Here is a 23,987-nt window from a genome sequence, read left to right on the forward strand (position 1 = left end):
CACAACAAAGCATCATTATTCTCAGCGGACGGATGAGGAAACTGAGGTTCTCAATACTGCCACATGTCCTGGGGCCCAGAGCAGGTAGGACAGCTTGCATCCTCTCTTTTCATCCCCAGCATCTTGTAGAGAGCCGAGCCAGCAGGTGTTTATCACCTACTGCATGATGAGTGCCCTGTATCCCATTAGTCAACTTCACACCTATCTTCTGTTGGCGTTGATAGGTCTGAAGCACCGTGCTCAGCAATGTTAACTTTTATTATCATCGCTTTCTGCCTATGTCACAGCTGCAGTAAAAGCTGTCCAATTACAGGGTGGGGCACACAGAGAAGTGGCTAAGTACTCAGTCATTGGGTAAGCAAGCAAAAACGGGATGACCCCTAGGATGCAGTACAGGAGGTCTGAACATCAGCAGCCAAGGATGGCTTTTGCTACCCCAGTCCATTATCTGGGGGTCCCAGGGGTTAACCCGGCTCCCCTACCAGCTTGGGGGATAGTGGGGTAGAATTGAAACACATTCTCCTGGTACCTGTGACCCAACTATGCCCAGCCCCCAAACTCCATGCTGGTCCATGGCTTTTGAATCTGCATCTTTTACAAACTGTACTTTTTTTTTTCTATTCCTGACTTGTCCTGTACCACAAGCCACCTCCGAAGTGAAATACCCACATGCGGAGTCCGAGGAATGCGCGCCTGGCCTTTGAGTCGGAGCTCTCCTTGCTACCTCCCTTTTCCTTGCACTGTTGTGCAAGACGGGCGGGTACACCTTCTGGGGCAGGTCGGATCAAGGCCAAGGAACTTCCTGAGAGCTGGCAGCCGCGGGCGGGGCTGGGGGCAGGGGAGCAGGGGCGGGAGGAGTGCTCTTGGGCGTCGCCTACCGGTCCCCCACGTCCTTCTGGTGTGGCTCTCTTCCCGAGGGGGTCGGGGAAGGTGGGGGGCGTTGACACCCAGGCTGGAACCCCGCAGGCACCCCCGTCCTTTCAGACGTCCCCCCACCAGCGCCATCCCTTTCTTCGTTTCGGTCACGGTCCGGTGCGCCCGGCTCCTCGTCTCCCCCATCGGCCTCGCTTTCTCCGACCTCCTCTTTGTTTCTGTCTTGCAGGCGGTCCTTGCATCCCCGGGCCCCTGCCCCGCCCGCTCGCCAGCCACCGCGGAGGGGGCGAGGCTCGAGTCTGGGGGGCGTGGCCTGGCGGGGCTGGGCGGGGCGGGGCCGCGGGCTGGGGCGCGAGGCGGAGGCGGCCAGCTAGTGGACCGACGCTACTGGAGCCGGAGCGCTAGCCGGGCAGAGGCCGCAGCCAGGGGCGGCGGGAGCTGGGCGGGCCGGCTCCATGGCGCCAGCGGCGCCTGTTTGAGCAGCGCAGGCAGCGGCAGGCGGCGGCCGGATCGGGCCGCGCGGCTCCTCCTCATCATGGGGGACGTGCTGTCCACGCACCTGGACGACGCCCGGCGTCAGCACATCGCAGGTGAGTCCGGCGCCGCGCAGCTTGCTCCGGGGGTCCGGCGGGGAGCCCCGGCCACGCCCCCATCCCGGCCTGCCTGCTGGGGTCTGCGGAGAGTCAGGCCCCGGGCAGGGCGGGAGTGGCCCAGGGCCAAGACCTGTTGTCCAAGATTGTTTCTCCTACGTCTGGGTGCCCCTTCCTGGCTCCTTCTGAGCCCGCCCTTCCCCCTCCCGAGGGGACTCGAACTTCCACCCACCCCTGGGAGCCGCCGGGTCTCTGGATTCCCGGACACAGTCCCGCAGTCTGAGCTGTGGAAGAGGGCTGCAGCCTCCCCGCTTCACCTTGGGTATCTCTGCCCGGAAGCGGTCCGGGCCCACTCGGCCAGCGTGTCCTGACCTTCCCTGACTGTCCCAGGCCCCGGCTTGCTCTGGCTCCAGACCCAGTACACGTGGCCCAGGCTTCCAAGGGATTGGCCCATCAGGGTCTGAGCCTGAGCCTGGGGAGTGGGCCTAGGAGAGATGGGGTGCACAGGAGGGATGGGTCAGAACCCCTGTCCCTGGCCTCCGGCACAGCTGGGTGCTTCCGCGGGCAGCTTGTTTAGGGGGCTGGTTAAGGCCGGAGCCCAGTCTCCTCAGCCCCCTCCTTCAACCGCGTCTGCTCCCAGCCCTGCACAGTGGCCGCTTCTCTGAGGGGCAGCTGCCCTCTTCCTCCCTGGGAAAGCACAGGGAGTGCTGTAGGGTCCTGCGCTCCTCCTTCCCTAAACCCCAGGAATGGAGAGACAGGGTAAGATCCTCAAGCTGCCTGGGAAACTCAGTTCTGGGGGAGGCTGCCAGGGGGGAATCCCAGCGTCTGTTTCCCATCTGGGATCTCTTGGACAAGTCTCTTAACGTCCTGGCCCCTTAGTTTCCCTCTCTTCGAAATGGGGTGAATACTTTCTTGCTTATTAATCGATTTAAGTGAGCTAATTCACATGGCTTACTTAACACAGCTCTGACATAGGGGAGACCCCACTGTGTGGGATGCTGGTCCACGTACGATGTTGGGGGGCAGTCTATGAGAAAGGAGCCTGTTGCTCTTGGCTGAACTTGCCTTTCTCTGTCCGGTAGACCTAGCACACTGTGTCTGCCTACACTTAGGATGTGTCCTGCCACCCTGTAGAGTTTCAGCAGCTGTGTTCTGCCCACTCAGACCTCTGGAGAACAGGAACCAGGGGTCTCCCAATGCTGTGTTCCCCTCCTTGGCTGGACACAAAGATTTGTCCTGTGACTGGGGTCCTGGGCCCACGGCCGGAGATCCCCTTTTGTGCCAGGCCTGGGGCTGGCCCAACGGTGAGGGTGATGTAGAAGTGAGTCAGACCCTCTCCAGCATCAGACCAGCAGGGGGTTAAGTCCTGGAACACTTGTTTGTAGGACAGGCCTGGACTCTGGGAGGAGGAAGGCTGGGGCGGAGTCTTCCTGTCCCCTCCCTGTTGGTGGCAGCCTCCTGGGGCTCTGTAACAGTCCATCCATTCACGACCTCCTCTTGGGGCCCTCTCACCCCTGCCTGGGTGGGATGTGCTGCGCCTTCTTGAGGGGGGGCGTTTCCCTCCCTCACCCCACACCCAGCTCTGGCTCTACCCCCTTCCTGCCTCCTGGGCTGAGAACTGCCACCTTGAAGGGGAGGAGACGGAGGCCACAAAAGGTGAAGTGTCCTCTCCTGGGCAGGCTTGGGTTTGCTTTGTGGATACCAGGCTGGGTGGAAGAGGGCTGGGCCCACTCAGAGCCTGCTGGCCTCTTTCTTCTCAAAACTTCAGTGCTGTTAATAGCCCTCTTCAGATGCCTCAAATTCCTGGTCCAGGCTCACCTGAGGGGGCTCCTGCAGTACCAGGTGGGAGGGGAGGCAGCCAGCAAGCCTCCAGCCCCCCTCCCACGGGAGGGGGCTGCCTGGGAAATCTCTGGGGAGATTGTCGCATCCTCCTTGCCCCTCCCACGGAGCAGCCAGGGCAGCGGGGCATTTTCCTGCAGGACAATTAAAATTCCAGAGCCCTCCCCCTCCGGCCCAGGGCTGCCCTGTAAAGAAGTCAGCTGTGCTCTGATTTCCGAGGCTCCGTTCCTGTTCAGGTTCTGTGGCTTGGCCGGTGGCTCCCGGGGCTCCTTGCGCACCCCGAGCAGGTGAGTGCCAGCCTGCAAGTCCTGGCAGGGGTCAGGCGCGCTCCTGCCCATGGTGCCGGGTTTTTTTTTTTTTTGCTGTCATGGCACCTTTCATCCTGGAATCTCAAAGCTCCTGGCAAGCAGGGGCTTGTTCTCACACCGGCGGCACCATGTGGCTGGTGGCAGGATGGGGAGTTTGCACGGAGGAAGAACCCTGGCCAGGGAGCCAGGAGGCCTGTGTAACCTCAGGCAGCCACTTGCTCTTACTGTCTCGGGGTCTCAGTTTCCTGCTGTGACCGAACCAGTGTGCTCCCTGAGGGCCAAAGTCGCATCTGGGTGTGAGGGCCTTGTTGTTCAGTTGCTAAGTCGCATTTGACTCTTTGCTATCCCATGGACTGCAGGCTTCCCTGTCCTTCACTGTCTCCTGGAGTTTGCTCAAACCCATGTCCATTGAGTCGGTGATGCCATCCAACCATCTCATCGTCTGCTGCCCCCTTCTCCTCTGAAACACCTGCAATGCTTCCCACACACCTCAGACTTGAGGCAGCTCAGGGTCTCCTAAATCTCCAGCTCAGGTGCCTAAATCTCAATTTTCTTATCTGTAAAATGGGAATAATGACATCATGCAGGTCTGAAACTTAGCCCAGTGCTTGGGACACAGTAAGTGCTTAGCAAACATCTGCCTTTGTTATTGAGATGGTTCTTTATTCTCTGTTCCTGAAAGGGGTCCAGTGTTTGAGTTTAAAGGGAGCAGTTAAAGCTGTGGTTAAGGGCTTGTCCAGGGTCTGTCCAGGGTCTGGGGTCAAGATTGATGCTGGTTTCCTGGATGTAAGAGTCCACCTGGGTTTTGGGAACCTGGATTGCCTTCTGCATTGGCATATGTGTGAGATGGACATGGGTTCTCTGGAGGGGCTCCGGACGGCAGTGAGTGATGGACCCATATGACAAGGAAGGAACTAGGACGTGAAGAGATGGGGGGTTAGGCCAGTTCATAGCTTCTACCTGGTGCAGAGGCCAGGACAAGTGTGGGCTTGCTGGTGGCTCCTGTCAGCGCTATAAGAGGGGTTCTTTGCATATGGTCTGAGCCACATAGACCAAGATGGGACAGGTGAGGGAGTGAGCTCACTGTTGCTCAAGGTATACAAGTAGGGGGTTAGGTGCTGCATTCATGGCAGGAAACCTGGCCCTGCCTGGCATGGAATAGTGGGGGATGGGAGGCGGCTTCTGCCTCAAGGATGGCCTTAAAGGACTCGTTGCTCTGGAAATTCTGTTGACCAGGATGAAATTGTGGTGGTCAAGGAACTATCTCCCCGCCACTGCCTACATCCACACAGTGCCCTGAGGTTTATCACCTGAGAGGGCTCCTGCCGAAGTTTGCCAGTGCCTGCCTGCTTCCCTTCTGCCAGCCTCACCTTTCCCGTTGCTAATTCTTTTATTAAATAGCAGCTTTATTGAAACGCAATTCACCTGCCAGCCAGTTTGCCCACTGAAAGTGGACCAGTCAATGGTTTTGTATATTCAGAGTCAGGCAACCATCCCCATGATCAATTCAGAACCTTAGGTCACCCATGAAAAAAACTCTCTACCTGTGAGTCGCCACCCCACCCACCTCGCTTCTCCTCCAATCCTTCCCAATTCTAGGCAACCACTGTTCGTGTTGTGTGATTGCAAAAGTAAGGCACACACAGACAATTTGGGAGTGGAGAAGTGAAAAAAACTGAGAGCTCCTCCACGTTCAATCCCTCTCCCCAGAAGAAACCCCTCCAGATTGGTGTGTCCAGGTCCCCAAACGCCCATGGTTATGTACATACACATTTAGCTCTGTTTACAAAAAGAGGTCCCAGGGTATATTTCTGTGGTTTGACTTTTCTCCCCACCTCAGTATATTGTGAGCATCTTTCCACGTCAGAACACGAGCCTGCCTCCTCCTCCTGATGGTGGGTTTCCTTTTGTGCACGGCGCGGTTTGCTTACCCAGACCCCTGTCAACCAACATGAGGTTGTTGCCAGTGTTTTGCTAGTAACCATGGTGCTGCCCAAACTGCCTTGCATGCATCCTGAGCCAGGTTCCCCTATCAGAGCGGTCTCAAAACGGAAGCCCCTGGGTCACGTTTTGATGGATTGACGCAGAGCCTCTGAAAAGGCTCTCTCCTGACAGCACGTGGTACTTCAGTCCCAAGGATTATCACCCTTTTGGACCATCAGATATGAGAAAAGGGGTATCTTTTTAATTTATTGAACAAAGTCATGAATATCTTTTGTTTGTTTGTTTTCTGAACTGATTTTAAAAGCCTGCCTCTCCTCCTTGGGCCGTGGTTGTGCCTCCCAGGAGTTTAGTGGTGGAGGCTGCGCCTGTCCAGGTGTGTGGCATCCTGATGCTGCCCTGGGCTTTGAGGGAGACCACCAGGCCGGCCGGAAGCAGTGTGCCACCTCCCACCCCCTAACCCCTCCCTCTGCCTCAGCTGCTGCCCTTAGCTTAGGTCTGGGTCAGCCCCTGGAGGTGAGGCGTCTGGGGAGATTCTGCCCTGCTCTTGTGTCGTCTTACATAATGTGCTTTTGTTGGCGTTGACCCTGCCCTCCCCCTTCTCCCCAGCCTCCACTCTGTTCCTTTCCCACCACTGGGGCCCAAGCTCCCGCCTCGCCTGCTCAGAGCTGCCTCCCACCTCACCCCTCCATCCTTCCCACACACTCTGCCAAAGAGCCTTTCTGGACCCAAACTGGGCCGTGGGCCTCCCTCCCCGCTGCCTGAGGAATGAGGTTTAGAGACAAAACTAGGAGGATCAGTCACCACCATCCTGCAAGAATTCATTCTTTAGTGGTATTTCCCTTCTGTGCTTATTGTTACACACTGCTGAGACCGTGACTCAATTCGTGCCTTGCTCCTTGCACTAAATGATGTATAATAAACATCTCTCCCTGGTCATCAGAACCTCCCTGGAAGCATTCTCCAAAACTCCATCTTGTTCCGCCCAAGGCCATCTGTGCAGACGATTTTCTTAGCCTTTTCCCCTAAGGCAGGACATCGCCAGGCTCCCCTGTGACCAAATAGGTGGTTTTCAGGGGCAAACTGAGTCACTATGTTTGTCTCCTTTCCTGCTCCGGTCAGCTTCCCTGCTGAAGAGAGACTCATCCACTTGCCCTCCCCTCCCCCAGCCCACAGCCTGCTCCCACCAGCCTGGGCATTTCAAGGGAGGTCCATTCCTGGGAGCCCCCCTGATGCCTCTAAGCACCTTTTCTTGGGAGTGGGCTCAAAGGGGCTGCCGGTGAACTGGGGTGGGGGGACACGGACTGATGTCCATGGCATCTGGGTGTGACCGACTGTATATGTCCTGCTGCTTCTCTTGAGGGCAGTCCACTGATTTGTCTCCTGCCAGAGGATGAGAAGATAGAGGAAGGAGGGGCCGCTCCTAACCTGTCCGCTTAGTCCTTGTTTAACTGAGCACTTATTCTGTGCCAAGCCTTCCTTTGTCTTTTTGAATCTACACCCTCCCCCTCCCTTCCCAGCATCTTACTGGCCGTGGTTGGGAGCACATGGACAGAGAAAGTCAGTGGCCAGGGAGACAGCATGGAAAAGGGCCCAGAGAGAGGCAGGCGCTGGGGAGAAGGGGGCTGGAAAGGGAGGAGCTGAGTGGGAAGAGCGGCGTGTGTCAGAGGCCCCCTCCGGTCATTACTCAGCCCCGACTCAAGTCAGTCTTTGGCCAGTCCTGCCCTCCAGCCGGCGCCCCCTCCTCCTCCTCCTCCACAGACCGAGCTCATGACTCACTCCAGCCCGGGTCTCCTCCTCGCAGCATCCTTCTGCGGTCGCAGAAATTCCTCAGCTGCTTTTCCTTCCCCTGCCCCGCCCCCACCCACTTCCCTGCCTGCGGAAGAAGGGTTTTCTGAAGACGGTGCCGGGCAGCGTTGGAAGCAAAGATGGAGGTTTCACACCCTTGAGGGTGGAGCAGAGCCATGCTCCCGCTTCCCGGTCGGATCTTGGGGCCTGAGTCACGGAAACGCTGCAATCTTTCTGATCACACAGATTTTTCAAACTGGAAGAACAGGAAGTGCCCATCTCTCCAGGGCCCCTGGTTCCACCCCCACCCCGGGAACCATCTCAGTGTATAGTGTAGATGTGCTTGGGTGGAGGGACCTACCTGGTGACACAGCGGATGGTAAGACAGAAAGAAACAGGGAGTCCTGGGCAAGGCTGCGCAGGCAGACGGCTTGGGTTCGAGCCCGAGCTTTGGCACCCGATGGCAGGTCGGCCACCCTCTCTGAGCCTCCCTGTCTCCCTTCTGTAAAAGAGATTGAGAGTGCGGGTTTCTCAGGGTGTAGAATCAAGAGTGACAGCCCCTGCCCGGCACAGCCCGGGGCTGGTGAGCCATGAGAACACAGCACGTGGTAGCTCTGATGACTGACACTTCCCAGACAGACATGGGCCGGGTCTGTCCTGCAGCCTCCGGCCCCCAGGCCCTTGCCATGTGCTCCAGGAAGTTGGCACACCCCAGGTTGAGGAGCCCCCAGACTCTGGCCCTGGACAGCTGCAGCGGTCAGTAGGCACCTGGGGGTGGAGGACTGACACAGGCTGTGAGTCTGCTGACGCAGCAGAGTCAGTCAACATCGTTGCCTGCGCTGTGCCCGATGTTGGGCAGGGCCCAGAGAATAAACAGGCAAAAGACAGATGGGAACATACCCCTCGCCTGGCCGTGTGTCCAGATTTATTTGCTTGGTCTGGGTTTCTGTTCACTGATTGCTCTTCCGACTCTGACCAATGGCTCTGCCTCGCTCTGTGCCTTTTCTCTCCATCTGTGACCCCAAGACCAGGATCTACTTACGGGCATTCTCTGCCTCTGAATATCCTTTCTGTGTGGTCTTGAGATGCCTCCTAAAGGCAGGGCTGGGTGGGTTTGGATGTTAGAAGTTGAAGGGGAGGGTCCCCATCTGTGTATCTGTGAGACCCCACAGGTTCTGCAGTGGGCTCTGGCCCTGGACACTCTTGGTCATTCTTTTATTCATTCACTCAATAGTTATTGATCTCCTACTGTGTGCCAGGCATTGTGCTGGATACCAGTGGCATACCGTGTCCCAAGCTCTTCCAGTGGCCCCTGCCCATGTGGTACTGCCTGGCTGGCTGCCCGCCCCTCTGCAGGGTGAGGGGTATCCTCAGGGGGGCAGACCTTCAGTGGGAAAGTGTGAGGGGTGACTGGTCCAGTGGGTGAGGAGGGATGGGGTGAAGAGAAGGGAGCCACAGGGGCTGACCTTAAAGAAGAGGGGACCCTGTCCTGAGTGTCCTGGGGAGGCCTAGGAGGGTGGGTGAGAGGAGGAGGAGAGCCCAGTGATGAGAGGGTCCGAAGCAGTATGGATAGGGTACGGTCAGGGTACGTGTGTGTGTGTGTGTGTTTATATGTGTGTGTGTATTTGACTTTGTGTGTATGTGTAAGTGGGGTGATGGGGCAACAAGCCTTGGTGATGGTGATGTGTGAGGTTGGGAAGACCTGGTGCCAGTTCTTGGTCCCGTGGGATTGATGGACCCCATCAATTTGTTTTGGGCTTCCCCAGTGGCTCAGCGGTAAAGAATCTGTCTACAGTGCAGAAGACACAGTAGATGGGTTTGATCGCTTGGTCGGAAAGATCCCCTGGAGGAGGGCATGGCAACCCACTCCAGTATTCTTGCCTGGAGAATCCCATGGACAGAGGAGCCTGGCGGGCTATAGTCCATAGCGTCATAAAGAGTCAGACATGACTGAAGCGACTAGCACATAGGTTTTATTGAGGTAATCAGTGGTCCTGCAACCCCGCTTATCATTCCCCTGATGATGGGAGACTCACTCCCTTTGTCAGCAACTCTGTGTATGAGACCTTTTCTTCCAGGGGCAGAGTGGGAAGAGGTCTGGGCCTGGATTCTGAGGACCTGACTTTGAGATCTGGTCTCAGTGGCCCTGTCACTTGGCAGATGGCATCCCTTCTCCGGACCTCAGGTTCCTTATCTGTCGAGTGGGTCTGCAGTAGCCTAGACGTGCTAGATTGTTGTGAGGCATCAATGGGATGATGTCCCGTTGTCACCAGTCCTTCCTGTTGTGTATCGTCTGTGACAGGATGTTGGCTGAGGGAGTCCTTCCTCTCAGGAATCAAAAGTGCAGGGCGTGGGCCAGGGTGCTGGGGGGCAGGGTCCACATGCAGGGCCAGGGACTCCAGTGGGTAACCGGGCACCCAGGAGGAGCAGAGGAAGAGTGAATTGTGGTTTGGGGACTTCCCTGGAGTTCCAGTGACTAAGACTCCGTACTAGCAATACAGGGGGGTCCAGGTTCGATCCCAGGTCAGGGAACGAGACCCCACGTGCCATAACTAAAGAGGCCACATGCCTCTGCAATGAGGACTGACGCTCGCATGTCCTGTAACTAAGACCCGGTGCATAGATGTACATAAATATATATTTTTTTAAAGATTAAAAAAAAAAGAATGAATTGTGGTTCAGAAAGTGTGAACCCCACTTCCACACCCACACATCTGTGGCCACGCCGGCCACAGCTGCTGTCCCTCCTTCCCATGCCCCACGCCGAATGGAGCTGTTTTGTGTCCATCCAAGTTTGTTAAGCCAGAATCTTCTAGAACAGGAGTCCCTTGGGCCAGAAGCTACTCACCCTCTTGTGCTTAACCCGCCTCTAATCCTTCCCACCTGCCAGGAGCCATTTACAGGTGCAGGCTGGGAGGCGAGAGCCTGAGGGCTGGTGCCAGGTGACCTTTGGCAAGTCCTGTCTGGCCCCCCTTTGCCAGTCTGTGCAACCGGGCACGAGCACAGTCTCTAGTGGCTTCCTGGCTCTGACCTCGTGGGAGCCTGTGGGCCTTGGGCTGTGTTGAAGGCAGGTGCCTAGCAATTATTTAGTGCATAATGCCATCTTGCTGTGGAGGGACGTGCCTTCTTTGAGAACTGCCCTGTGCTGGTAGAAGGGATGAAGCAGGGACACAAGCCCGGATCTCATGGCCTCATGCCATCCAAGAAGCTTCCATCAAGCTGAAGGCAGTGTGGTTTGTGTTACAAAGACACTGGGTCTTTATGTTTCCAAAGTGCATATTGGTTTTAAACTTTGGTCAGCCCAACTCAAGAGGCAACGTGTCCGGCCTTGACAAGGAGGCAACTGGCTTCTGCCCCAGAAAGCCCCGTGGCCTTGGGCAGGTTTCCCATCATAAAGTGGGAAGGTGATCCCTGCGACGATTCTGGAAGGCAGTTGTTCCTGGCATGTGGAACCCACTGGGTACATGGCAGCCCCCTTTTGGCTGAGTCCTGGGGGAGGAGTGGCGTCCTTAGCCTGCCTGGGAATTCAGGAGTGATGGGACCTCTAGAGGGGAGTGCGCTGACAGCCGCACTTCTGTTTCCATTTTAGCTTTTGCTTTTTAGTTTGTGTTTTTGGAAGTGTTCCCTGGAGGTGCGGGTGGAAAGGGGAGAAAAGAGAAACTGGACTGAAGCTTTGGGGAGTCCGGGCTCCGCTGGGCTGCGGAGCCGTGGTTAGCGTGGAAGGGGTGCTTGCGGTTTGCTTGTGGTCTGGGCTGCTGCGGCCACAGCGCCCCACTTGCCCGCGTTCGGAGCTTGCCGACGGGCCGTGGCCGCTCTCCTTTCTCTGGCCCAGTCCCTCCTCCCTCGAACCAGGAAGGCTCCTTTGCGGTCATCCTACCAGTTCCCTCCTGTTTTTGTAACTGAGTAAACTGAGGCTCGGAAGGAGGAGAGAGACATTCCCAGGGTCTCAGAGGACAGGAACCCGCAGCCCATTCCATTCCTGTACGCCCCAGACAGCAAGGACGAGTCAGGAAGGAGCGCCGGGCCTGGGTGGGGCCACGAAGGTTATAATTTTGAACACAGAGTAAACAAACAAGCCCTTCGTGAGAGAAGCGGGCCTGTGCCGGCCTCCCAGATAGGCCTGTCCACACGCAGACAGCGAGGTGTTGTGGAGGATTAAAAAAAGCCAGCTCCCTTCCCCTCCACCCCCTCTGCCACATTTTAAGCTGCCAGGAAGAGGAAGGGGGAGAGGCCGGACCCCCTGGGACGACCACTGCTCCGGCCGAGGGCACGCTCTGCAGTGTCAGCTCTCTGTGCGGCTTTCAGCAGGACACTCTCCCTCTCTGGGCCTCAGTTACCCCCTCTCTAAAATGGGGGTGACCCCTCTCTCAAGGAGAGGGAGAGCCGCAGGGTGATTTGTGCTGAGTGACTGAACACAGTGAGCCCTTTCTCTCTCCCTGGCCTGAGTCTTTGTGGCCGGAGGCGAGGCCCCTCTTGGGGAGGCAGGGTGACTTTCTCAGGCTGGCCTGCTCCTCCTGGGAGACAAACCTCCACTCTTGGTCAGGCTGTCGCTGGCTGCCCAGCTCAGCTTTCCTGTTTTCCTGTTGAGATGGTGGCAGAATTTGGGAGGAACTGCTTCTGGGGGCCTCCCCCGCAGGCAGAGGGGCTGGGCTATGGTCGGGCCTGGACACCCTGCCTCCCCGAGTTGGGGCCCAGGAGACTTCCCATATGGGGAGGGGGCAGAGCCCCTCTGCTCCCCTCCCCTCTTCCTGAGTACCCCCACTGTGGCTTCTGAGAGTCCAGCGCTGTGGACGGGAGTTTGGCGGGCATGGCCTCCGCCTTGGGCCTCAGCTTACCCCGTGGTTCAGTGAAGGAGATGGATAAGTCTCTGGAGGGCCCACTGGGCCAAGTTCTAGACCTGTAGAGGCCCTGGAGGACCACAGACTAAGCGCACAGCCAGGAGCACTGTTCCCTGGGGCCACTCTCATGGCTGCGTTGGGGCCTCCTCTGGGCGCCTCCCCAGGGTTCTTGCCGGTGACATGAGCACCACGAGGTGGTCAGTGTGGCCTCACAGGACAGAGCTGGCTCCACCAGCTGCTAGAACAGTTACTGTAGCTCTTGATGCCTTGGTTTCACCAGCTGTAAAATGGGAATGATAATACCACTTCACTTATTAGCTATGATTTAATAATATAAAGGATAATTTGCATTATGTGCATTGATCAGTTATGTTTACGCATATTTAACACAGTGCTGGGCATAGTGAACGCTCAATAATCAATAGCTATTATTGACATTTGTTAGTTTAAATTAATTGCCTCGCAGTGAGTGAATGAGTAAATGTCCTGCAAGGTTTCCATCTCAAAGCACGAGACGTTATTTGGACCTGAAGTTACTTGGAAGGAGGATCTGGTGGGTGCCGAGAGTGGGGTCGGAGGGTGGGGCAGACGTGGGCAGGGTCAGAGCCCTGGCTGGTTCTGACTTCCCCTCGGCCTCTCTGGAAGGAGGGTTTGCCTTCTACCTCGTGTCTGAGACCGCAGGCCTGGAGCGCGTGCGGCCGTGCACACAGCTTCCTTCCTCCCGGCGTGTATTCCTCTCCATCTGACTCACACTGGCTTTGAGTCTTTTGTTCTTGTCCTTGAGCCCCAGGGGTGAGGCCTGGAGAGGCAGGGCCCAGGGACTCACTCTAGGATGGGCTGACCCTCCCCCAGCTCCTGACCGCTCTGTGCTCTGGGCCTCCAGGACTGAGCCCTGGTGTGACAGGTGGGGGACGCGACCCTTGGGTCCTGGTGCCCCTGCTGACTCACTGTGTGGCTGGCACTGGAGCACAGCTTTACCCCTTGAGGATCCACTGTATGCTTGGTATCCAAACCAAGCATGCCTGGGCCCTGCCCACCTAGAGCTCAAGGCTCGGCCGGAGAGATGCAGCATATAAGTGCTTACCAGCCGGTCATTAATTAAATAATTATCAGAGGGTGCATCGTGATGAGATGACCATGGTCTTAGAGAATTCGCCTGCGTGGGCCCTGGAGGTGCTTGTCTGAGGGCTCTCTTGGCAATAACTGTCGCTGGCTGCCCAGCTCAGCTTTCCTGTTTTCCTGTTGAGATGGTGGCAGAATTTGGGAGGAACTGCTTCTGGGGGCCTGCCCCAAGGGCAGAGGGGCGGAGGCCCAGGGACTCACCCAGGGTCCCTCAAACGACTCAAGTCCCTTCCCCTTTTGGTGTCTCAGTTCCTGGTCAGAAAAATGGACCCTTCCAGGACGGGTACTGTGACAAGCTGGGGTCCTGCCGCTGACCCCACCCAGGGCTTGGGTGGTCATCTGGGTTTTAGAACAATGACCATCGGCATTGGGTGCTTCTATAGGCTGGGTGGGGAGGGGCTGCCCAGGGTGGGTGGTCCTCACCATCCCCCACCACCAGTGGGAGTGATGGCAGAAAGGAGGCAGAAGCCCCTGGTGAATCTGCCTGGCCAGTCCACACCCCGAATTTACCTGAATACAACCAGATGGTTACATTATAGCTGGGTTACAACAGAAAAAAAAAAGGAGGGAAACAATCTCTGAAAGAAAGTGAAAGTGTTCGTCACTCCGTCATGTCCTACTCTTTGCAACCCCATGGACTATATAGCCCACCGGGCTCCTCTGTCCACTGGGAGTCTCCAGGCAAGAATATTGGAGTGGGTTGCCATTCCCTTCTGCAGGGGATTTTCCCAACATAGGGATCAAACCAGATCTTCTGCATTGCAGGCGGATTCTTTACTGTCTGAGCCACCAAGGAAGCTCAAAACAATGTCTATCAGTAGGTAATGTTCAATGGTGTAACATGTGGCCATTGAAAGTAAAGAGGAGCCGGGTGTCTGCAAGTGCATACTAGGTCTGTGCAGGTGTAGGAAAAAAAATGAAAGGAAATTTATCAGCGTGTTAATAGAGATTTGGGGGTGGTGGTGGTAGGATAATGGATTATTTAATTTTTTTCTTCCTTCTCTCTTGTTGTCTTTTGCATGGTTAATATATCAAATAAAAAAGAATAGCCTGTATTTGGGGGGAAAATTTGGCTGTTTTTTTGGGGAAAATTTTAGTCTTTTAATTCCAGAATCAGAGCCATCTTGGCCTAATGAGAGCCTCCACGGGGTGGTTGCAAAGCACAAGGTGGGCCTGGAGAAAGGGAGAGGGTAGAGAAGGTTCTGGAAGTGCTAGGGGTGGGGAGTTGTTAAGCTGGGTCTTGAAGGTCAGGCTGGATTTTGGCCACCAGAGTTGGGGTACAGACAGGTGCCCGTCTGTGGAGGGGAACAGGCGGACTGTAGCTAGAGAGAGGGGGCAGGAGCCCTCCTGGTGCATCCTTGAGAGCCTGGCAGGGGAATCGGGGGAAAGGAGCCCTTTCTCATCAACACTTCTTAGCTGGACTTTAACAAGAGGGTTTTATTTCTGCTACTCTGGGGAAGAACAGTGAAAGAATGTTAAAGTGAAGTTGCTCAGTCGTGTCCGACTCTTTGCGACTCCATGGACTGTAGCCTACCAGGCTCCTCTGTCCATGGGATTTTCCAGGCAAGAGTACTGGAGTGGGTTGCATTTCAGTAGCAAGTGTTAACTCTGTGTCTAGCCCGGAGATACCTGTGGCCAGGGATGGATGAGTTGGAGCGGGGAGGGGTTCAAGCTAGTGGTGGTGGATTGATTCCCCAGCACACAGTCTTTCTGCACCAGGCTATCCCCCTGCAGCATGTAGAAAGGCTCCAGAACATTCCATTATGGACCCAATAGCCTGCCTTTTAACTTGCTCAGCCAAACCCCTATTGCTGAACACGGGTTGTTTCTGTTTTCCACTGTTGCAAACAGTGCTCTGTTGGACAGCCTTAATCATTTCCATGGGATTAATCCATCGATTCCACCATTGTTCTCAGTGCCAGGTCGTGTGCGGGTCTTGGGGTGCTCGAGCTGGGGAGGCAGCTTCTCATCCTCACGGAGACCCTTTTCTGGGAGGAAGGACTCAGTATGGAACCCTAGCCAAGATTAGGGGTGGGGTAAAGGCCTCTCTGGGACCCCAGGGAAAAGTGACCCAGACTTGGAGGATCAGGGAAGGCTTGTTAGGAGAGGGGATGTTAGACCCAGGGGATGAAGGCAGAAGAGTCATAGGCAGAGGGTTATCTCTTCAGAGACCCAGAGCTGAGAGAGTGCAAGCATTTGAGGGAACCGGAATTTCCCAGAAACTGGTGATTATTGCCATGGTTCCTGCTGGCCATGGCAGCAGCACCTCCACGGGCACTGCATTTTGGTGGTCATTTTTCAAAGTGCTGGGGCATCTGTCCCTCTGTAGGGCTGGGATGTTCTTGTGAGGGACACAGGAGCAGGGTGATGTGCCTGCCCCAGGTGACAGTCCTGCAGATACCCCCCCTTTCCACCCCCGGCCCCCTCACTGCCCAGGCTCAAGGGCGGAGCCTGCTCAGCTCCAGTTTCCCAGGCCCTGTGCAGGTGCTGTATCGTTTGACAGAATCTGCCAGAAGAGGAAACTGAGGATCCGAGCTTAGGTGACAGCTCGGTTTGCGTGCCGGGGTGGTGACCTGGTCTCTGCTGATGTGTGACCTTGGACTGGCCCGGCTGGCTCCAGATGCAGCCTCACCTTTGTAGGAAGCATCCCAGTGGGATGGGAGAGCCGCTGGCAAACACTCCTCCCGGGGCTGGGAAGGGTCTGTCCCCAGGCCTGAGCTGACTTTTCTGGAAAACCCCAACCTCTCCCTGTGCCTGAAGATGCCCGGGAGACTGAGTCGAGCGCTCTGGTGTCAGCTCACAGTCAGGGACAAGATTTCCTGTGCACAGTTGCCCTGCTTGGTGCTGGGGATCAGTCATGAATGAGACAGACAGGGTCCCTGTCCTCATGGGAGTAACAGACACCAGTTAATTGTCAAGACTGAGTTGTGCTGTTGACTCAAGGGGTTCTGCCCTGAATGAGGGTTGTGGCTGTCAGGGACAGTGACAGTTGGAGGAATGCTTTGAGGGTCCAGGGAGATGGAATCCAGCTCCTTCACTGGGCAGATGAGGAGCTGGAGAGCCAGGGTCACCCGACGGCAGTCAGGTGCCCAGACTCAGACCCCAGCGATCTAAAGCCTGCATCTCTGCCTGGAACTCATGCTTAGAATCTATCATTACGGCCCAGGGAGAGATGGCACCCCCTCCCCACTCATCTTCAAGGGACCCCTGGAGAAGCAGACACAGAACATGGGCCTGTTGGCCAAAAGCAGAGTTTCCACAGGCGGGGGGGCACACTGGCACCTGGAATGAGGCGTATGAGGTGGGGTCCTCTGGCGCCCGAGGAGACCTGCAGCTGCTGACCCCAGGGTGGGGCAGGGCCCGTGTCTTCTGCTGGCTATGGGAGTCTTGTTATTTGAATAAACTTTCCATTTCCATCTGCATGAAACCTCTCCATGCTGAGGGTTGCTGGCATTCCAGTCCAGGATTGGGTTTCCTTCTGGCTCAGCAGCAAAGCTCATGAGTTAATTTTCAGAGTTGATCATCTTCCTTCTCCCTCCTCTCTCTTTCCCTGGGCTTGTCTCCCTTTGCGGGCCCCCACCCCACTTCCCACTGGACCCAGGGAGCCAGCACAGCAGGCAGCTGTGTGTGTGTGTGTGTGTGTGTGTGTGTAAGCGAGGGATAGAGTGATGGATAGGAGGATGGATGGATGGATGGTAGATAGGTGGAGCAGGGGAGAGGTCTGGGTCCCGAGGCAGCTAGGGAAGCAGCTTGGCTTGGACTTAGAGAAAAGGGTGGTGTCAGAGGGCATCAGCTGATGAAATGTGTGGGATGTGTGTCTGGGTTTAGCCCTTTTTCCGTTAGGCTTTGGCCACAGTAACTGGCACTTACTAGTGATTGCTTGTTATTAGAACGGTAGCTGGCATTCATTGGGCTCTTCCAACGGTCAGGCAGAGTGCTAGAAACACATTCTGAGGTAGTCCTCACAAGAGCTCTGTGAGGTGCATGCTATTCTTACCCCCATTTTATGGATAAAAAAACAGGTTTGGGAAGGTCACCGGCAGTTGCAGAGCTAGATCTGTTTTTACTGCTAACCTGCCTCCTGGAACAGGATCTTCTCCACAACCTCCTTGCCAATTGGCCATCGGACTCCTGCTTGTATGCCTCCAGGGACAGGGAGCTCCCTACTCTAATAGGGTCACCTGTCCCACCCCTGGGCACCCGAGATAGAAAGGCCCTTGTGGATCCTGTCTGCCGTGGTGGGTCACTCAGAACAGGCTCCGTGGGCATGGCTGTGCCTGACTTCCCATAGCATCGCTCTTCCCTGGGAATTTTCCAACCCTTTTGTTGTGGGAGATGAGCTAAGTTCTCCCTCCTTGCCTGTAGCAGTCCTTACCTGGTACTCAGCCCTTTACAGTGTCATTCGTCACATACCGAACAAGCCTGAGCAAACTTGATGCTGACATCATAGAGGTATTTTCATTAGCATTGAGCTGGACGTCTTAGTCAATTCAGTAAGACACAAAGGGAAAAACAGAGAGAGCGGTATGAATACGAGACGTATTCATTCAAAGCACTTTCCCAGCTAGCCTCGCCCGTAGCCTTGTCCACCTGTGAGTCCATCTGCGGGCAGCAGAGGCTCAGAGATACAGGGAGCTCGAGAAACCGCGTGGTGAGGAGCAGACGCACTGTGGTCCCCCACGGTCTGGTGGCTTGTGGTTTGTCGGGGTTTGCTTTCTGAATCTTCATTGATGTTTCTCCGTGCACTTCCTCTTTCTCCCCACCTTTGATTTCCCTCCTGCCCCCACCCCCTCCCCCCTGGACCCAGGGATCCAGCCCTGCAGGCACGTGTGTGTGTGTGTGTGTGTGTGTGTGTGAGAGAGAGAGAGAGAGAGAGAGAGAGAGAGAGAGAGAGAGAGAGAGGGAGGCGGGAGGGACAGAGTGATGGATAAGCAGATAGATGGAATTTCCCTTTCTGAGTGGTTAACCTCTGAGGGCCCAGGGCCCCAAACGAGCGGACCCCAAGTGTGTCACCTTCCTCTGAGCGGCCTGCTGAGGGGCCAGGTAGCTGCTATTTTGGTTCTGTTTTTCTGGTCCCCATTTCATGGGGTGAAACACATCGCAGAAAACGGCTGGTAGCACAGGTGGACACACTGTGGGACCCCTGAGCTTGTGAAAGACCCCACTGCGCGCCTGACCACCCCTCTGGTGGCCACCCTCGCTCCGGCGGGTGCAAGTCCTCCTGTGGGTCGTTCAGGCGTCATCATTGACTGCACCGGCCCCCGTATGCTGAGGCTCTGGGGCTTCCCTCATTTCCCTGATCCTTATGAAAACCCGACCAGGTGGGTACTATTCTTCCTCCCACTTTACAGCCCAGAAAACTGCAATTCAGAGAGAATTAAGCCCCATGTCCAAAGTCCTACAGCTAGTGAGCCAGTGAGGTTAGTATTGGAACCAAGACTGAATTCCAGAACCTTGACACTACGCTCTTCTGTGAAAGTGCCCTTCTTGACCTAGGAGGGTACTCACAGATGTGTGTGGAAAAGATGAATGTTTTGCTGAATGCATGTCTAAATCTGTGCTTTCCCTGTGTCTTCTGCTTGGCACGATCTCCCTGCCCAGCCGTCCTCCTTCGCCTCACCAGCACCCCTTCATGTCTCGGGGGCCACCTCCTCCTGGAAGTCTTCCCTGATCCTGCAGGCTGGGTTAGCCATCCCTCCTCTGGGTTCTTCTGCTACCCCCAGCTGGGGACTTACCGTGTCCCATTGTAGGTTTTGTTGACAGTCTGTCTCCTTTGGACAATGGGGACTGGGTGTGTCTGACTCACTCCTGAATGCTCAGTGCCCCGTGGTTGCTGAATGAATGAATGAATGAGGACATGAAACCTTTCTCAGCCAGCACGATGGAACCCCGAGACCCTCACCTGTCCTTGGCTTTGCCCCCGGCTCTGCCCCCTGCCACCCTTTAGGTTGACCCTGAGCTGGTCGACAGAGGATGTGGACTGCTGCTTGGTGGCTGCAGGGAGGGGCTGGGTGGCGATGCTGGTTGCCAGGCTGGTCGTGGAGGAAGGACTTGGGCAGTGAGCTCTGCCTGGGCACCTCAGGGTCTTAACTCCAGTCTGGGCGCTAAGGGGACAGTGGACCTGTGGTGGGCACTTGCCAGTGCGAGGGTGCTGTGGCAGAGGGCCCTGGGTGCCTGGTCCAGCCTCAGCACTCTGCACTTTGGGCTGAGAGCAGGCATGTGTCGTGGGGCACCATGGCCTCAGGGCAGTCGTGACCAGTGGGCAGGCCCCAGCTTATAAGGGTTCAGGCTCCAGGGGGCATGGCGAGGAAGAAAAGAAGAGCATGGAGGTGAGGGATGCTGCTGAGAAGCCAGTAGGAACAGGGACTGGGCGGGTGGAGGTTAGTGTTTACAAAATCACCGTCATAGATGAGCCGCCTCTGTGCCCAGCCTGATGACCACAGCTAATTATCCCCAGTCCACAGAGGAGAATACTGAGGCTCAGGCGAGGCCCTGGACCACTGGGCTAGGACTTGTCCCATGTCTGTCTGGCTCCCAAGCCAGGGCTCTCTCTGGGGCAGGAGGATGGGGGACGTGGAGCCAGGTGGGCAGGGTGGGAGGTTGGTCCTCCAGGTGGCCTTTGACCTTCCTTTCCTCCCTGAGTGGCTCTGTTGGCCTGGGATGTGGCCTTGGCCGTGGCAGGTCTGGTGCAGGACACCAGACTGGGGAGCCCAATCCCAGACATGCTCCCCGGAGTGGAAGGGGGCCCCCCTCCCTGTCCTGCCCTGGGTGGAGGGTGCTGCAGGGGCCCTGGGCACCCCTTCTTCACCCGCCCGGCTTGGGTCTGTGTTCCCAGAGAGCAGGGACTCCTGGGTCTGGGCTCCCAGAACAAGCCACCAACTGTCGGGTGGTGCCCGCAGCCGACTGGGGGCTCTGCCAGGCAGCGAGGGAGGGGCCGGAGGGGATGAGAGAGCTTTTGTTTCCCTCTGCCTCCCACTGAGGTGGCCTCCTCCTCCTCGAGGTGTCAGGGCAGTCCCCGGTGGGCGGGTCTGCGCTCTGCCTTTCTGGGGTGGGGGGCACTTCTCTGGGCCTTCACTTCAGCCCCCTCCCCCGCTCCCAGCTCTGATCTCCCAGCACACACACTCTCCCACCAGAAGACCTGCCTCGCTGAGCCGTGGTTAAATATTTGCTAAGTGAGAAGAGCTGTAAAGGCAGCTTTGTAAGCGCTCCTGGCCGGCTCCTCCTGGCCCGCCCCCCGCCGCTGCCTTGCCCCAAAGCTGCCTTCGTAATGGGAGACCCAGCTAGCCTCCTCCCCAGGCCTCTGGGGCCACCGTTTCGGCATCTGAAACCGGGTGACCTCCCACCAGGGGCTGTTCCTTTGGCACGTGTTTGTCGAGCACCCACCTGGCCCAGATATAAGCCTGGTGTTGCGTCTCTGTCTGTGGCGGGTGGTGATACAGTCATGACACTTGCAAAAAGCCCCCAGGAGAAGCAGGGGCTGTGGTGGTGGAGTTTCCAGGGGACTGGATTTGTCTGGGGGGTGGTCCTGAGGGCCAGGCGGAGAGGGTGGGCTCTGGGAGAGCTTTCCAGGCCAGAGACCCCCAAGACCAGAGGCAGGTTCCCTCGCTGGGCACGGAAGCCCCTGGATTTGACTCCCTCACTGCCCTCACGGGGAGCTGGGCCTTGGCTGCCTCTTCCCTGCTCCTGCAGCCTCAGTTTTCTCATCTGCCCAGTGGAGAGCTTGGACTTGGATTTCACAGAGCCCTTCCCAAGTCCAGTGGCCTGATCAGCGTATGTGCCTGGCCCGTTAGCGAGGGAACACGCCAGGGCAGGGCTTTCACAGGTGCTGAAGGTTATGATAACAGCTACGAACCTTCATAAGGCTCATGTGGCCCTTTGTTAGCAGCAAAACCCAATATCTCCTGCAGGACTTTCGTAGGTGCTGAAGGTTATGATCATAGCCACGAACCTTGCGCTTTGACTGTTAACAGAAACTGTCGTCTCCTGAGGACCCCAGGTCACCAGGTGAGCTGAGGGCAAGACTCTCATCTTATGCCCGTTTTGTTGTTGTTCAGTCGTTAAATCGTGTCTGACTCTCTGCGAGGCTACGGACTGTAGCCCACCGGGCTCCTCCATCCACGGGGTTTATAGATGAGAAAACTAAGCCCAGAGAGGCCATTGGCAGCTCAGATTTGCTTCTTGCTTCAAGCTCGGCCCTGGAACACACCTGCCTCTGTGAGAAACCCGCTCTCCTCTCCTAACAATGGTGCTGTGCTGGGCACCTGGCTTACAGACGTGACCAAGGTGCCAGCCTGACCTGGGGAGCTGCTGGGCGAGTGGGGAATGTGCCAGAGAGAGTCACTGAGGACTCCTGAGCGCCTTCTCCATGGCCTGCACAGTTCTCGATACTGGGGTAGAGCGGTGAGCAGAGCCTGGCTTGGCTTTGTGTCCTGGTTTTGCTCACACCTCTGTGATGCTGGGGAAATCACTTCATCTCTCTGAGCCTCCCTTTCCTCCTCTATAAATGGGTTTAACAGTTAACTCTGAAAGTGAAAGTATTAGTTGCTCAGTCGTGTCCAACTCTTTGCGACTGCATGTGCTGTAGCCCGCCAGGCTCCTCTGTCCATGGGATTCTCCAGGCAAGAATACCAGAGTGAATTGCCATTTCCTTCTCCAGGAGGTCTTCCCGACCCAGGGATGAAACCCAAGTCTCCTGCATTGCGGGCAGAATCTTTACTGTCTGAGCCACCAGGGAAGCTCTAGGTGAGGGTTAAAGGAAATAACGTAGATGATAATTGTTAACACATATGGCAGCTGCCTCTGTGCCTGGCACTGGGCTAAGTGTTGCATGTATTAGCTCATGCCCCACTTATTATTATAATTACATGCAAATGTGAAACTGCAGAGCCTGTGATGGAGGAAACGATGTCTGGCTAAGAGTTTGAACTGTATTAACGAGGGGCAAGGGAGCTTCAGGCAGAGGGTACAACACAAGGCACTGGGGAGGGAGGCAGGACTGAGAGCCTGGATCCAGTCTGGCATGGTGTGTTCGCTGGGGGCAGTTTTCCAGGCCCTGTGGCAGGTGCTGAGAGTTCAGCAATGGATGAACTTTGGTCTCCGAGGTCCAGTGAGATCCTTTAAGAAGGGCTTGGTGTGACTGTTTCCCATGTGTTGCCACAGCCCGAGAGCCTGGGTTCAGGTCCTAGCTTGGAGTTGGGCTCCAGCCCTTGACAGCTGGCTGACCTGGGACAAACCAGCAGGTCTCACAGCCTCTGTTTCCTGTGCAGGGGAGGGTGACAGATGTCCCCACCTCCCGGGGCTCGGCCAGGGCTCTGTGACAAGTCCCCCTGCAGGGCTGGGCATCTCCAGTTGGCATCATGCCTCACCAGGTGTGTGATGCCAGGTGAGCTCCCTAACTGCCCCCACGCTTCCATTTCCCACACTGAACACGGTGGGTGGGGGTGGGGTGGTGAGGACCCTCCCTCCCAGGGCCGTTTTCATCTCCACGTGAGGCATGGGGCCAGCGCACGGTCAGGGGTCAGTCATTCCCAGGCCGTGGTGGGCCATGGGCTGCCAGATTATGGGAAGATACCTTTCCTTGTTCATAACTGGCCCCAGGGAAGGGGTACCCAGCAGAGGGTCCCTTTGGGGCGCCTGAGGCCAGTCGGGAGGAAGCTTCGAGGGTGGCAGCCCCCTTCCTTGGGGAGGAGGGCGCTGGGCACTTTCTCGTAGTCCTGGGACCCCTGCTGCAGCTCCCGGGTTGGGCATTGGGCATTCCTTTCTGCGGTGAGAAATCTCTGGGGCGTGTGTGGGGAGCTGTATTGCTCAATGGGGTGGCGGCTCCCCACCTGGCCTCTCCCTCTGGGTTTCCTCCTTGTTCGTTCCTCCTTTGTGCCAGGTCAGTTCTAGATGTGGTGGGTGCTGTCTGGGGGCATCACAGAGGGAACAGGCCTTACCCACCTTGAGATCACTGGAGATGAGGGAGGCTACGGGAGTGGGTGGAGGTCCCATCCAGCCTGGGGACCTCCTGGGGGGAAGGGGCATTGGAGAGTGAGGAGGAGGGGTGTCCCTGACCTGGGGGAGCCCCACGGTGAGGAAGGGCGTTCAGGGTCTGCAGGTGCACTGAGGAGCTGGATCTTTGTCTTCAAGGCAGTGGGAGCCATGGACGCGTTTGAGCAGGGGAGGTTCAGGGTGAGAGTTCTAACAAAAAGATCCCTGTGGCTCCTGTGTGTGGGAAGGACAGGGAGCGAGCCAGGAGTGGAGGTGGGGGAAATTTGGAGGCTGTGGCAGGAATAAGCTGGGAGGGGGCCTGGGCTGGGGAGAGGGTAGGCAGTGACTAGTGGTGTAGTCTGGGTTGAGCTGTTCTGGCCTCTTGACCAGCCCCGAGTCAGTTAGGAAGCCCACCACCCTGATGGCCGTGTGCTGGGGGGCACAAGCACTCAGGAGTGGGGTGACCCTGGATCGGCCCCTAGCCCTCCCTGGGCACTGTCCCCTTCAGGGGGTTCAGCTGTCCCCCTTGGGGGTGCCCAGTTGTTCTGCTCTCTTCTTGCCTTTGGCTCTGCAGGATTCTAGCTACTGTTTCAGGCTTTTCTCACGGGCGGGCTGCCAGACCCCCTCCCCTGCTGGCCGATGGAGCCTGTCATTACCCCCCTCTTCCTGGCTTTGCCCCTGATTACAGGCCCTGAGTGGGAGCCTTGTCAGCCTGTCTG

General features: G+C 56.8%; 1 protein-coding gene across 2 annotated transcripts in view; it reads left to right on the forward strand.

Moving 5' to 3' along the window:
- The first annotated feature begins 1,226 nt into the window (after positions 1-1,226).
- NIBAN2 (niban apoptosis regulator 2) overlaps positions 1,227-23,987 on the forward strand; it is a 52,487-nt gene continuing 29,726 nt past the window's right edge. Inside the window, exon 1 of one of the 2 annotated variants that reach the window (XM_086325061.1) lies at positions 1,227-1,463. In XM_086325061.1, coding sequence (XP_086181187.1) covers positions 1,409-1,463 — 55 coding nt within the window. In that variant the 5' untranslated portion in view covers positions 1,227-1,408. Of the gene's footprint in view, positions 1,464-20,717; positions 21,304-23,987 lie in introns of those variants that run through there. The other variant, XM_086325062.1, reaches the window with a different exon arrangement.

This window comes from Bos grunniens, chromosome 11 (assembly GCF_055505025.1).
Source record: "Bos grunniens cultivar Pamir isolate PY7600 chromosome 11, Bosgru_T2T1.0, whole genome shotgun sequence".
NCBI classification, from domain to species: domain Eukaryota; kingdom Metazoa; phylum Chordata; class Mammalia; order Artiodactyla; family Bovidae; genus Bos; species Bos grunniens.